The sequence below is a fragment of the Cetorhinus maximus genome, chromosome 10, assembly GCF_964194155.1.
Source record: "Cetorhinus maximus chromosome 10, sCetMax3.hap1.1, whole genome shotgun sequence".
Classification (NCBI taxonomy): Eukaryota; Metazoa; Chordata; class Chondrichthyes; order Lamniformes; family Cetorhinidae; genus Cetorhinus; species Cetorhinus maximus.
The window spans coordinates 41954829-41969774 of record NC_135888.1 but is presented as its reverse complement, the minus strand read 5'-3'; the positions used below and the strand labels follow the sequence as shown (position 1 = coordinate 41969774).

At 41.2% G+C, this 14946-nt stretch overlaps 1 protein-coding gene across 1 annotated transcript in view; it reads left to right on the top strand.

The window, feature by feature from the left end:
- The first annotated feature begins 232 nt into the window (after positions 1-232).
- Positions 233-14946, top strand: part of clic3 (chloride intracellular channel 3) — a 29799-nt gene continuing 15085 nt past the window's right edge. Inside the window, exons 1-2 of the mRNA XM_078550343.1 lie at positions 233-541; positions 8929-9038. Coding sequence (XP_078406469.1) covers positions 506-541; positions 8929-9038 — 146 coding nt within the window. The 5' untranslated portion in view covers positions 233-505. The remainder of the gene's footprint in view (positions 542-8928; positions 9039-14946) is intronic.

Sequence of the window (14946 nt, the reverse complement as noted above, 5' to 3'; positions counted from 1 at the left end):
ACGTAAGCATGGTATGCACTAAATATTTGGTGAGATTACACCCTCTTCAAGAATCCAATATTTTATCACTTCCACAATCATTGAATCCAGCTCTATTAACAAGTCATCCATTGTGTATAACATGAAATCTGCACTATTTGGGAGGAGAGAAACTGTCAGATAATCCCTCCCACACCCTCTCAGTTTCTGGGTGTCAGGTTGCATACACCGTACATTAAGCAACCAAAAGCAAAATTGGTGTGTTTGATCGTAGAGAGCAGAGTTCACCTCTATTCCTGCGCATTTATGCCAAGACAGAGAGAGCAAATTCTCCCGATCCAACAGGCTTAGAGGAAGCTTCCTGAAGTGTGCTCAGCCTCTGCTAAAAAGCTTCAAACTTTCTCCAGACTTGCTGAGTGTGGTCTTAAGTAAGTGTTTAAGAAGCCAGCCACGAAAGCTCAGGATTTGCTGTCAAGATCAGCTGGTGAGTTTGAGTGCGCAGGTTACAGAATACTGCAAGGAGAGAATGGCCGAGGATCCCAAGATTGAGCTGTTCATTAAGGTAAGGTTTGAGCTGGAAATATTGAAGTCTTAGGTCAAATTTTATTTCAATGGTATTTTTGAGTTAAATAATTTATTTTAACTTCCTCCCTTGTTTAAACTTAAAATGTCAGTCTCTGCTGTATAAATTATGCGTAGGAATAATTAAACTAGCTTTGAACTAATATCAACTTTCTTTTGGTCCGTGTCTAATCTAAGGAATTCAGTTACTGTCCTCTGTCATAATTGTTTTTCACTCTGAACTTTGAATAGATGATAATAATGAAAGGCTCATGGACTGTTCCTGCCCATCAAAAGCTCTAGTGTCTTGTCTCTCATGAGATCTCAAGCAGCTTCCATTGTGGCTACTTTGATCTTTCACGTACTCCTAAGGATGTTTTTTTCCTCATATATGTTTCTTCAACTTGCTTTCCACACATTTACATGTATGTCCTCTGGTCCTACCATGTTTCAATTTGAAGGAATATTCCCAATTTATTTAACCTATACCATTTAGTATTCAGCTTTAAGAGGTTCTGCCCTTACCTACATTCTTTATAAACAATACACAGAATGAGTTTCCTTTTGTGCGCTTCTTTAAGTTTCAAACTAATTCAGTTGCTGCCCTCTGCACTATACGCATATTTGTGTCATTCTGTTTGTTTTTTCTTAATTACTCCACCACATAGTCCAAATGTTGAACTGCATGCATTTAGCACTGTTCTGAAGACCGTTTACTGTGTCTCAATCAATGTAATTTAGTTGTGGTGAGCATTTACACTTTATCGGGTTAAATTTGCCATTCTTCTGCCCAATAACCAGTCTAATATAAATCCTTTCCTACATCGTCCATCTCTACTGCTCTCATGTTTTAATGGTTACACAAATTGAGTTTGTGTTTGTTTTTGACAGTAATATTGATATATTAGTGTACTGATAAGATATATAGTTAGATGTCGGAATCTATTTAAGGGGTGCAGATGACTTTTGTACATGGGATAAATAATAGATCCTGGGGACTAAATTGCAGACTGGACTTTAATCAGAATTTTGATAGATTAGGTCTGGAATAATGGATATACAGGTGTCAGTTACAGGCTGAGATCTAGCAAAGGGTTGATTTGACTGTAAAAGGGAAGCTTGAGTGGTTTTAGGATTAGATTGCTCTCAAGGTTTTTTCATTACATGCAGAGCTCATTATATGAGTGATATTTGATGCCAGCACCATCTGCTCAGCCAATGATTCCTGTCATTTACACCTGTTATTACGCACCCTGAAAAATTAATGTTGGCATAATTATTGCAAGCTTATCGAGAAATAAATATTGATGCTTGAGGAAATTCTGCAAGCCATGTGTTTTCAAAATGGGCATTACTCTCTTTAAGGAGTCAAGACATCAATGAAATGCAGCAAAGTGCAGTCTATCGTCTGGTTTTGGATTATAATGGCAAAGAAAAATTCAGAAATAAAGCAAATGTGATCAGAATGATCTTAGATCCAGAAAGAGTAAATACAGAATGTAGCCTGTAATTTAAAAGTTGCAATTGGTATAGGTTGTCGAAGTGGAAAATGATGACAGCCGATTACAATGGAGAAAGTGTGTATTCCCCATTGACTTTAACCAGTTGTAACTACTGTCAAGCCAGCCTAGATCATAAATGCATTACAGTAATTACACTGTTATTTTGTGTCCCCTCCACATAGTCTACATCTCTCCCCTAGTTTCTACTTTACTGATTCTTTCTGCTTTTAATTTTCTCAGTCACTGATCACTCTTGATCTCTAGCTCTGTACTTCTGCACCCATCATCCTTGCTGCCTTCTTTGACTTTTGCTTCATTTTTTATATATTCATTCAGGGGATGTGGGTTTCGCTGACTGGGCCAGCATTTATTGCCCATCCCTAGTTGCCCTTGAGAAGGTGATGGTGAGCCGCCTTCTTGAACCACTGCAGTCCATATGGCATAGGTACACCCACAGTGCTGTTAGTGGTGGAGTTCCAGGATTTTGACCCAGCGACAGTGAAGGAAAGGGGATATATTTCCAAGTTAGGATGGTGAGTGGCTTGGAGGTGAACTTCCAGGTGGTGGTGTTCCCATCTATCTGCTGCCCTTGTCCCTCTAGATGGCAGCGGTCATGGGTTTGGAAGGTGCTGTCTAAGGGGCCTTTTTGAATTCCTGCAGTGCATCTTGTAGATGGTACACACTGTGCGTCAGTGGTGGAGGGAGGGAATGTATGTGGATGTGGTGCCAATTAGGTGGGCTGCTTTGCCCTGGACGATGTCAAGCTTCTTCAATGTTGTTGGAGTTGCACTCATCCAGGCAAGTGAGGAGTATTCCATCACATTCATGAATTGTGCCTTGTAGATGGTGGACAGGCTTTGGGGAGTCAGGAGGTGAGTTACTTGCTGCAAGATTTCTAGCCTCTGACCTGCTCTTGTAGCCACAGTACTTATATGGCTAGTCCAGTTCAGTTTCTGGTCAGTGGGAACCCCAAGGATATTGACAGTGGGGGATTCAGTGATGGTAATGCTATTGAACGTCAAGGGGTGATGGTTAGACTCTCTCTTGTTGGAGATGATCATTGCCTGGCTGTTCCAAATGGACTTATTGCTTGACTTATCATCTACTTGGATATATCCCAGTTGCACTCAAAGCTGATCCTGTTAGCTAACATCCAACATCTGACCTGATTTAATGACAATGCAACGAATTTCTGGTTATGTCAGAAAAGGACCTGATTAGAGTACCCTCTTTAATGCTTTGCAAGAGCATAATTAATTCTGTGAAACTCTCACAAAAAATATCTATATGTTCAATCCTAACTATACTTTTGTCTTCCCTATCCTGCTCTGTAGCACTAATTTTTGTTTTTACGAGCTTTACAAAAGAAGGTTTCTGAAGAACTCCTGGAGAGATTCAGAATGTAAATACCAACTGGACTTAAAAATCCAGATGTTCTGACTGCTCCACCACCAAAAATAAAAGTGAAAATGAAAGATGCAGCTGACAACAGATGACATTTATTGCTCACAGTTTCTGTCATCCTGCATTCTTCAATTTATAAAATTGCTGAGGTGTTTTTCAGGCTACCTTAGTTTGATGAGCCTGCAGCTTTTAAAAGGTAAAGAGGGGTTTTGAGGACTAACTGGTTCAGCAGGTGAGAAGGAGCAGTCAGTGCTATCGGGAATCCCCCTTAAAGGCATTAGTGAACCAGAGGTGTCTTTATGAACTATCAATGATCGTTTCGTGGTCGCCATTACTGAGGCTAGTTTTCAATTCCAGGTTTATTAATTTAATTTAAATTCCACCAGCTGCAGTGGTGACATTTGACCCGCCCATCCCCAGAGCCTTAACCTGGGTTTCTGGATTACTAGACCAGTGACATCACCACTACGCCACCAGCTCTCTTGAATTAGAGTTGAAGTTACAAGTATCAACGAAATAGAGACAGAGTCTTGTCAATTTTAGACAGAGCAGAAGAAGGCAAGCATCTCAATGTCATCTGACATCCTGATTCAATCATTAATACATTGTAACTTTCAGCATTAGGACCTCTATAAGAAAACTGTAAATCCAGTAATAGTGGGCAGGATTTCATGATTGGTAGAACTTGTCACCCTGCCACTGAAAATGTCACTATGAAACCTGCCCCTCACAGGCTGCACCGCAGCCATTTAGCACTTGGAGGGGCAGTAAGTGGCTCAGGGCAAGCTGTGAGGCCTAGAGTTTCCTCCACATTCGCACCCAGGTTCACTTGCTATCTTTTACAATCATTCGTCGGATACTCAGTCTGAACAGACCTCTGCTCACAAAACTGGCCACGTCATCTCACAGCTCTGAAATGTGTGTCCTCCAATTGTGTTTGTTCACAGCTTCAATCAACATTGCAACCAGATTTTCAGGAAACAGAGTCATTCCTAGTGCCAAATGATATAGGGAATTCCACCTTACTTCCCTTCAGTGGAGACAGCAATGCACCACGCCCATTGTGGAGTTATGATTCATTGGCAGTCCTGATAGAGCAGGAGCACTTCTCTGCATTTTCTTTTGTTAATAAGAGCAGAGAGTTAGTTTTAAAACATATAAATATGTGTAGACAAATGTTTACAGTTGAAGAATACAAATATGTCCTGCTTCAAACACAAGGCTCCTTGAGATGTGGGATGTCAATGCTGGAACACTTGAAGATCAAGTGTCATCAAGTTATTTCAGTTCAATATGGCAGGGTCCATTTCATCAGCCTCCCAAACACTTGTTTTGGAAGTTCTTTGGTGCACAAGTGTTTCACTATCCCGCACTGACGTTCCTTTCCTTAAGGATTAAGAACTTTTCCACATCCCACACCAGCATTCCTTGTCCCCTAGCTTGCCAACCACTATTTTAGATTCTTGCAGACATGATCCTGACAACTTGCCCTAGTTTGGGTTTGCTCAACCTGATTTCACATATGTTTCTCAACACTAACAGATGGTTGAGGAGAGATTCATCACATTTGTCTGGGCAGGATTCAAATCCAGATTCCATAGTTGAAAGCATCGCCAGCCTTTCTATTGCCCTAGATTCAGCTTCCTAGTTGATCTTATTTCTCAGACAAAGCAAGCATTCATGTCCAACATAAGACTGATCAATGTACGTCTATTTGATTTTAGCTTCTTTCCTTCCGCATTTCAAATTGGCTGATCCCCTGTCAAGAAATGAGCTAATCTTGGATCAGTGCCAGGGTGCAGGTCAGAAGATTAGATTGAGCAAATTAAGTGTGACAATAGTGTGGAATGTATCAATGTAGGGCGAGGCAGAGCAGGAGAATCTGCTACTTCTGCACTCACAGCATATTGTATGTAGGACAGTTAGGTCAAATTATGGAACATTTCAAGGTCCAGGACTACATGCTGAGGGATGCACTAAGGCTGGGTGCAGTCACTGCAAAGGCTGGACAGGGAAAGGCCTCTTTCTAAGGTGCTCCCGACATAGTGAACCAAGGGGCCAGAAACCCCTCGGCTGTATGCGCCAGAAAATGTTTGACATGAAATGTAAAATTACATTGTAAGATAATGTGCAATGGCAAGTGTAGTAAGGGATCTCATGTCCTGTATTGAAAGAAACTGAACAGTATTACACTTTATGTAATGTCTAATTTGAACTGTTATGTAATAAATTTCACAAATTTTATGACTAGAGCATGTGTTGGAAAAAAAATGTTAGATCATATCATGAGATTATTGTATCGAGTATAGCAAGATGATATAATAAGGTTATTGTAGAGCAGGAGGCCCAGAATTCCCTTGGGATCGAAATGGGAGGGGTTTTCTGTGGTAGGAGTTGGCTGGGGGACTATTTTTGACCAGTGCCCAGTTTTGCGAGGTGTCTGCCCTCTCCTTTCTTTTTTCAGCAGTGGGTTTTAACTGGGAGAGTGCTTTGGTGGAAAAGATGCATTTTAGGCAAGTCTTTAAAAAGTGGAGAGAGGACAAGCGCTTGGAGAAGGATTCCAGAGAGCTGGGCCAAGGCACCTGAAGTTATCCCTTTGAGACTGTCCAATTTCAGTTTCACATAGGTCCCTCAATGCGAGCTAGATTTGAACATAGATCTTCAGAGTGAATGGCTGCAGTATCCAGCTCACTGCAACCTTTCCCATCTACCCCAGCCCCCGTCTCAATACACTTTGTCTGTTTATTTGCCCAATGCACCTACGAGTTGCCCCGGAATATGAAGCGTGTTGCTTTTATTGAATTGAATAATGGACTGGACTGGAGGACTGCTAAGGTTGTCCCATGTTTAAAAAAGGGAGGAAGGGATAGACCAGGAAATTACAGGCTAGTCAGCCTAACCTCGGTGGTGGGGAAGTTACTAGGAAGAATTCTGAGGGACAGACTATATCTGCACTTGGAGAGACATGGATTAATCGGGGGTAGTCAGCATGGATTTGTTAAGGGAAGGTCATGTTTGACAAATTTGATTGAATATTTTTCAGGAGGTAACCAGGAGTGTTGATGCGGGTAATGCATTTCATGGGGTCTACATGAACTTTAGCAAGGCTTTTGATAAGGCCCCTCATGGCAGACTGGTCAAGAAAGTAAGAGCCCATGGAATCCAAGGCAAAGTGGCACGTTGGATCCAAATTGGCTGAGAGGCAGGAAGCAGAGGGTGATGGCAGAGGGATGTTTCTGTGACTGGAAGTCTGTTTCCAGTGAGGTACTGTACAGCTCGGTGCTGGGGCCCTTGCTGTTTGTGGTATTCATAAATGATTTGGACTTAAATGTAAGGGGTATGATCAAGAAGTTCGCAGATGACACAAAAATTGGTAGGGTGGTAAATAGTGAGGAGGATAGCCGTAAACTGCAGGAGGATATTAATGGACTGGTCAGATGGACAGAGCAGTGGCAAATGGAATTCAACGTAGAAAAATGTGAGGTAATGCAATTGGGGAGGGCTAACAAGGCAAGGGATTACACTAAGAATGGTAGGACCCTGGAAAGTACTGAAGATCAGAGGGACCTTGGTGTGCATGCCCATAGACCCCTAAGGATAGCAAGGCAGGTAGATAAGGTGGTTAAGAAGGCAGATGTGATATTTACCTTCATTAGCCGAGGCATAGAATAGAAGAGCAGGGAGGTTATGCTGGAACTGTATAAAACGCTGGTTAGGCCACAGCTGGAGTACTGCATGCAGTTCTGGTCACCACATTATAGGAAGGATGTGATTGCACTGGAGAGGGTGCAGACGAGATTTACCAGGATGCTGCCTGGGTTGGAGGGTCTGAACTATGAGGAAAGATTGGATAGGCTGGGGTTGTTTTCCTTGGAGCAGCAAAGGGTCGAGACGGGACCTGATAGAGGTGTATAAGATTGTGAGGGGCATAGATAGGGTGGATAGGAAGGCACTTTTTCCATTAGTGGAGGGGTCAATAACAAGGGGGCATAGATTTAAGGTAAGAGGTAGAAGGCTAAGAGGGGAATTGAGGAGAATATTTTTCACCCAGAGGGTGGTGGGAGTCTGGAACTCACTACCTGAGATAGGACATGAGATGGGACATGTTTTCAATGTCAAAAGAAAGTTTTTATTTAATTTGTAATAGCTTTGGGAAACCTCATCCCGCTCGTGGATAAGGTTTCCTAAAAAATGTAAAGGCCGCTTTGCCTTTTCGCCTGCCCGCCAACCGTTAGATTGGGCAGCATAAATTTGAAATTAATTAGTTCGTTAATGGCCTTAATAAGCCTTTGAATTATCGGCGGGCACGCAGCCGACTCCGGGTCTCATGCCCGACATCATCGCGTATTATATTATATTATATTATGTTCCGGTGCGTCAGGGGCACACCCGCACGCCAAATGTAAAATTCTGCCCAATGTTTCAGATTAAGGACCTTTTTACACGGTCATTGACCTGGAATGTTAACTTTGCTCCTCTCTCCACAGATGTTGCTTGACCGTCTGAGTATTTCCAGTATTTTCTGTTTTCTTAGGAATGAAGTTGTGTAACTATAGGGAGTTCTATAATCAAGCATACCAGAGTGTTAAGGTAAAAAAGACAGACCGATTCATCAAATATCATGTGACAAATTCATAAAGCATTGAATCATACTGGGCAGGAAACCTTCATCACATTCCTACTTCTACATTGGCTGTAAAATGCTTTGGGTTACCCTGAGGATGTGAAAGGTGATATAGAAATGTGCATTCTTTCTTTAAGGAAACTCTAAACACAAACCCACTCCCAGTTCTCTGCAAAACGATTCCTGATAATTATTGCTGTATTATATTCTTCCTGTTGCAAGCAGTTATTCTGACCATACACCGTCCAATGTGCAGCGGTTTCCAACACAACAGCATTTTATTTGGTTGTGTAACTGCCTCATACATAGCACAGCTGCTGCCTCATTGACAAATTAGCATGGTACTCTTGTCCGATTTTACATCATGTTTTGACAGAAGACTTTCTTAAAGGGCCAATGTTTCATCACTGGGAAGCAAAACAACTGGTTAATTTTGTTGGAACAGCACCACGCACAAACGATTAGGATTTAGCCAGAAAGAAACATCTTGGTGAAGGGTCTGCCTCTTTACTGGGTGTTTTTCCCATCGGCTGTCTCCCTCCACCAAGACTCTCCACCCCCACCCTCACCCCCACCCCAGACCATTCATAACCATTGAGGCTTCGGCCACTGTATCACAAAAGAATTATTCCTCAATCCCTCCATTTACTGTGCATCCCTTCTCCCTCGAAAACTCCTTTAATATCTACTTTTTTGCCCTTTAGTGTAGTCCATACAGATACAATAATGCCAGGTAGCTGTAAACCAGAACTGTGCAAGAGTTGCACATTTTGAAAAAATAATAAAAAATGCCAGTGGTTTTCACTAGTTAACTGAACAAAGAGAACCCTAACTTTTGAACCTATTCTTTGTGTGCAGGCCAGTGACAATGGTGAGAGCATTGGGAACTGTCCGTTCTCCCAACGCTTGTTCATGATCCTGTGGTTAAAGAAAGTTGCTTTCACCATTAACACAGTGGATATGAAGAGGTGAGTGCTGTCTGATCTGAACTAAGTGTTGATCCAAGAAACAAAGAGGCACAATGAGATGTGACAATGAGCCACTTTGTTGCTGAATGCCATGAATGCTTGAAAGTCTACTGTGAAAGACTGGTGTTATATTCATAACTTTGCCATCTTTCAATCACTTCTCCAACCTGCCTGTCTCATTTTTCATTACCATTGTACGCTCGCCTGAGATGCTGAACAGGGCCACATCAACATTTCTGTACCAGTAATTTCTTTCAGGTTTTGCTCTTTAATTATATGAGGATATGGTTGTTCTTTGCCAATGAAGATCAGCTTCTGCAACAATAAAAATTGTTAGAGATTGTAAAAATTAATTCAAAGCTGGTTGTGCTTAAAATTATTGAGAAGGGGTTGTTGATGGTGAAGTTTCAGCACCTGGTGTTTCTGGTTTTGTGTGGCTGATCATTGATGTGAATGTTATGTTTCTCAATTCAGTGGCCTATTGCACAAATGTTCCCATTAAATTAGGCAGTGCTTTCTTTGAATCTGGGGAAGTTATTGCTTCTTCTGCTAGATTGTGTGATGCACCTCAAAATCTGCATCTGCTTTTGCTAATTTTCTCTGTCTCCTGCTCCTTATGTCACCCTTGTTACAGACAGGGTCAGGAGAGAATTGAAACCCTTTGTACTCTTTTACTGCTGCTGATGTTCTCTGCAGATGGTGTTCTTGTGAAGACTGACTGAATTTCTCTCTGGTTCTTGGATTAATAAAGTATGTGGTATCAGAAGCTAGTTTTGGTCACATGATGGAAAATTTCAATGCCTTCCATTATCTGCATAATAGGTTGGAGCCATGGTAATTTATACCCTTTGTACTCCTTAATGTCTGTAATCAGTGTGGTTTTCGAAGAGGGAGATGTGTGTGTTTCTTAGCCCCTGGATTGTGTAGTCAATTTAAATAATGGCCACAAGATATTGTGGGTTTAAATAAAGAGGGTTATTTATTCAGGCATTTACCCTGAAAGCCTAAACATTTCATCACTGACACACACATAAACACACACACACACACACACACACACGTAAGATGCAGTTCAAGAGAATAGTGCACTTTTACAAGTTCTAAATAAAAGAATAGCTTATAGTTCATGTGTTTTGCTCATCTTAGGAAAAACTGTCATTGCAGGCATGGCAAAGACAGCATTTCACTCTGAAAGTGTGATTCAGGTAGTTTCCATAACTGTAGTCATATGTCAGGGGTTATTGTAGGATTCCTTCAAAGGGATGGATATTCAGCAGGTCACAAAGTTAGTCACTTGTAGCTTATTCTTACCAGGAGATAAAGTTTCTTTATAGGTGAGCTTGGAATAGGAACCAGGCTAAGAGACTTTATAGATGTAACTGTCTCCAGGTTCAAAAAGGTATGGGTCTATCGCCTTTTGCTGCTGCTGATGTTCCCTGCAGATGGTGTTCTTTTGTAGGCTGACTGTGTTTCTCTCTGGTTCTTGGAATAATAAAGGACTTGGTATCAGAAGCTAGTTTCGGTCACATGATGGCAAATCTCAATGCCTTACCATTTTCTGCATAATGGGTTGAAGCCATGGTAAGTGATATACAATGGGCAAATGATTGGCAACCCATCAACATAACAGCTATAATTAGCTCACTGGAAGACTTTATTTGATATTCTATCCTCATGACTCTGATACATTTGGCAGTCATTCTTTGTTAGATCTCTTCCATTGAGCTGGTAAGGATGGTCCCTTTACACCTGGGAAACTCATTTGCATTTAAGAACTTTCCAGAGGCTTTTTCAGACATGAGTTAATCCTTTGTCTGTGCAAAAATTGCAAATGTCACCTGACCCTTGGCAGCCATCTTAACAGTCTTGTAATTGACCCTTTTTTAAAAATAAAAGACAGTATACTGAGTGCAGCCCAGGTTTAAAGTTATGAATAGGACATGTCTTCACTGGACATGACAACCTGGTTCATTATGTGTAAGCTTAGACGATTAGTATTTTCAGCTGTTTCTTCGTGAGAAGTGTCACAGCTTCTCTGCCTTCACCTTGCAGCAGGTGTCACTGTTTATTAATAAGTAGCTGGACATTAGAAGGATATGTTGACTGGATGCATAGCTTGGTTGCAGCACAGAGGGGGGCCATTCAGCCCCTCATGTCTATGCCAGCTCTCTGCAATAGCAACTCAACTATTCCCATTGTCCTGCCTTTTCCCAGCAGCCTTGCGGATATTTTTTCTTCAGATAATTATCCAATTCTCTTTTTAAAGCCACAATTGAATCTGCCTTCATCCCTTAGGCAGAGCATTCCAAATCCTAATCATTTGCTGTGTAAAAAGGTTTCTCCTCACTTCATCTTTGATTTTTTTTCCAATCACTTTAAATTGGCATTTTCTGGTTCTTGACCCGTCCACCAATGGGACTAGATTATTCCTATTTATTCTGTCCGGATGTGCTGTGATTTTGATGATGGAGGGTTGGAGGCAGCTCATGTAAAGCATAAACTTGGCCTCGATCACTTGAGCAAAATGGCTTGTTCTTGTGCTGAAATCTGACACTTCATGGTCCAGCCTACTGAGCTGAGGCTCAATGTTCTGAGCCAGACCACTGCACTACAACTCCTATGAACTATTGCATGCCTCAACGTCTATTGCCATGCCTGCATGAGGAATGCAATTGTAATATAAAATTAAAGTGACAAGGCCAAGTGACTAGATCACAACTCTGAAAAATCATTTTAGGCTCTTGATATTTTCCCTTCCCCCCAAATCTCAACTCCACACCCACCATCCTGTTCTTTCCCTGTGTCTCCCAACAGCCCCTATCTCCCCTCCCTCCCTGCTTCAACTCTGAGCTGGCCAGGTCCCACTCTGAAACCTGTTTGTCCAATTATTCATCCCTATTCATGTGCTTGCACACGATGCTTTTGATCTACATTCTGGTCAGTGCTGCTCCCAACTCTGGCCCTGGACTTTGCCAGTCGGTCTCTCCACACAATCCCAGTCTAGTGTTACCAACCCACCGAGGTTGGTCTGGAGTCTCCAGGAATTGAGGATCCATCTCCAGGACACAGCTGTGTGCAACCCTAGAGAAAAAAATCATCAGGACATTAAAATTAAAAAAAAAAATTCTTTGAACATCTTTCTTTGCCAGATATAAAAATATTGAAAATGGGGGAGAGGGGGGAGGAGGGAGTGGCATGGGGTGGTGGGTGGTGGGGGGAAGGCTGTTTGGCTGACAGTCAAGTATCATCCAATTGGGTCTTGAGTGTTTTTGTTTTCCATTTGGCGTAGGAAGGCTGTACGTCACAATGATGGATATGTTGGTGACAAATGGCAAGAGTGTAGGGGCAAGTCATGTGATCAGACTTCCATGAATACATTCAATCACAGTTAGCAACCTTAGTCCCATGTACATAATGCTATCTCCATTTCCCTCCCGTTGGTTACAATATGCAGTGCAAGTGCAACATTGATCATTTAAATTCTCGGATTTAGTCACAGTGGATGTATTGAGGGGTAAGTATGAAATTTTGAAATGGCTGCTGGTAGACAAGAATACATCTAATTTGCATAAAGTAAATAAAGGTTTATGGTAAATAATGATCAGTAATAACTCTGAAAAGAAGGACAATTATATTGAGTCCAAAGAATAAGGATTATAAGCCAATTATGAAAGGAAAAACATTCTTAAAACATATTGGAATGAAGAGCACATAAAGCATAAATGGAGGATAGCAGAGCATATTTTTAATATTTTAAAATTATTTTAATTCTCTGAGCAAACCCATAGAAGATTAATTGAGTAATATAGTTCAAAATATGGCTGGTTGGTATTCAAAATGTTGTGTGTCTATCTCTATCTCCCTTTCTCTCTCTCTCTGTCTATCTTTGTTTCTTGCTGTGCTCCATGTCACTATTGTGTTTGATGTCAAACTCTGAGGTGCACGCTATCCCTCAACTATTTATTTTGTCACCTTGTGCCATGTTGCAATATTGCAAGTTTATTGGCCTTTCTCAAAAAATGTTGTTCCAATTGGTGTGAAAATATATCAGTTACATCCAAACTGGTCTTTATGAATGAACAGGTTCCAAGAGGCTCTCATAGCTAGACAAAGTCAGTGGGAAGAAAGGGTTTTTTCTCTCTGCTTGATTGGGGTACCCTGTGAATGGAATTTGAATAGTCTTAATTCAGTCATTCTTCCTGGCAACAGACTTGCGGTACACAACAGTTGGTGCAAATCAGAGTTGAGCTATTAAACTCTGAGAGATTATGATGACATATTCCGTGGTGTGACAAGTCACATGTCGCAGTAGTGTTATAGGAAGTGTTTTGGGGTTGATTCATGTGGTTGGAATGGTAGAGAACACTTAACTCTGAATCTGCAATGTTTCCTGTCAGCAGCTGAAAAATATTCCCTTCCTCGTTTTGTTTATTTAACAAGTAAACAAGGCGAGGAGTGACCTTTTTGGCACAAGCAGTTTTCATGCCTCAAATGTTACTTTCCCTTCACATATTTGCTTCCCTGGCATTTTCTATGGTTTGAGACTATAATTTGGAGGTTTTTTTGAACATCAATAGTTAAATTTGACAATAAACCACAGGTCCTTTGTTAATATAGCTGAGTATTAGGCTGTGGGTGGAGGATATGTAACATGGGTGGGGTAGATGGTCACAAAATTCATGCATCAATCAGTCTGTGGCAGGTCAATGGATTTCCCTCAAGGCATAAGGTCAAAGAGTAAACAGTGCTGATAGTGAGGAGCCAGGCCAAAAAGAAACTCGAAGTTTGGAAAGAAAAAGATCCTCAAACAAAATACCTAATTGTTGCAACAAGCAAGCAATCAGGTAGCAAAGAAAGAACCTGCATTTTTGTTTTAATGACCTCAGGATGTCCCAAAGCATTTTGCAGGCAATTGAATACTTCTGAAGCTTAGCCACTGTTGTGATATAGGAGCAGATCTCAAAATAGTACAGGAAGAAACAACAAATGATAGGGGAGATGCATTGTATGGTTTATACAATCAGGAAGGTTTGAATAAGCTGGGGCACTTTTCTCTGCAAAATGGAAGGCTGAGGGGTGATAGAGGTATTTAAGATTATGAAGGATTTTGATAGACCAAAACTAGATAAATATAAGATAGTCACTAATAATCCAATAAGAAATTCAAGAGAAACTTCCTTATCCAGGATGGTTAGAATGTGGAACCTGCTACCACAAACATTAGTTGAGTTGAATAGCGTGGATGCATTTAAGGGGAAACTAGATGAAAGTGTTGTATTGTTAGCTATAGGAAGGGAAAGATCTGCAAAGGGCAATGTTTTTTTAAGTCTCTGGAGTTGTACGATACAGTAGCCTCCTAAAATCCTGAGAAGATACTGCCCAGGACTGAAGCCTGTGATGCGCTGAGGTGAAGTGCTTATAAATTCAAAACCACATATTACTAACTAGTCAAAGGACCCTGCATTTATACTGGAACATAAGCAACTCCTGTGACTGCAGTGGCTGCCTGCATAAGCCTTCTCCAGGAGAGGTGCACCAGATCGAGTTATTGAGCATGACTCCAGCTATCACCAGAAACATTGACCTGCTAAAAGGTTCTGTTTTTCAGATCAACACAGGAGGACTTTGAGAGCTGCCAAATTACAGGAAGGATGTGATCGCACTAGAGAGGGTTCAGAGGAGATTTAGAAGGATATTGCTAGGACTAGAGAATTTTAATTAACAGGACAGATTGTATATTTTGGGGTTGTTTTCTTTGGAACAGGAACGGATGAAGGGAGATTTTATTGAAGGGTATAGAATTATGAGGGGCCTAGAGAGAATGGATACGAAGGATCTATTTCCCAGAGGTCAATAACCAGGGGGCATGCATTTAAAATAATTGGTAGAAGGATTAGAAGGACTAGGG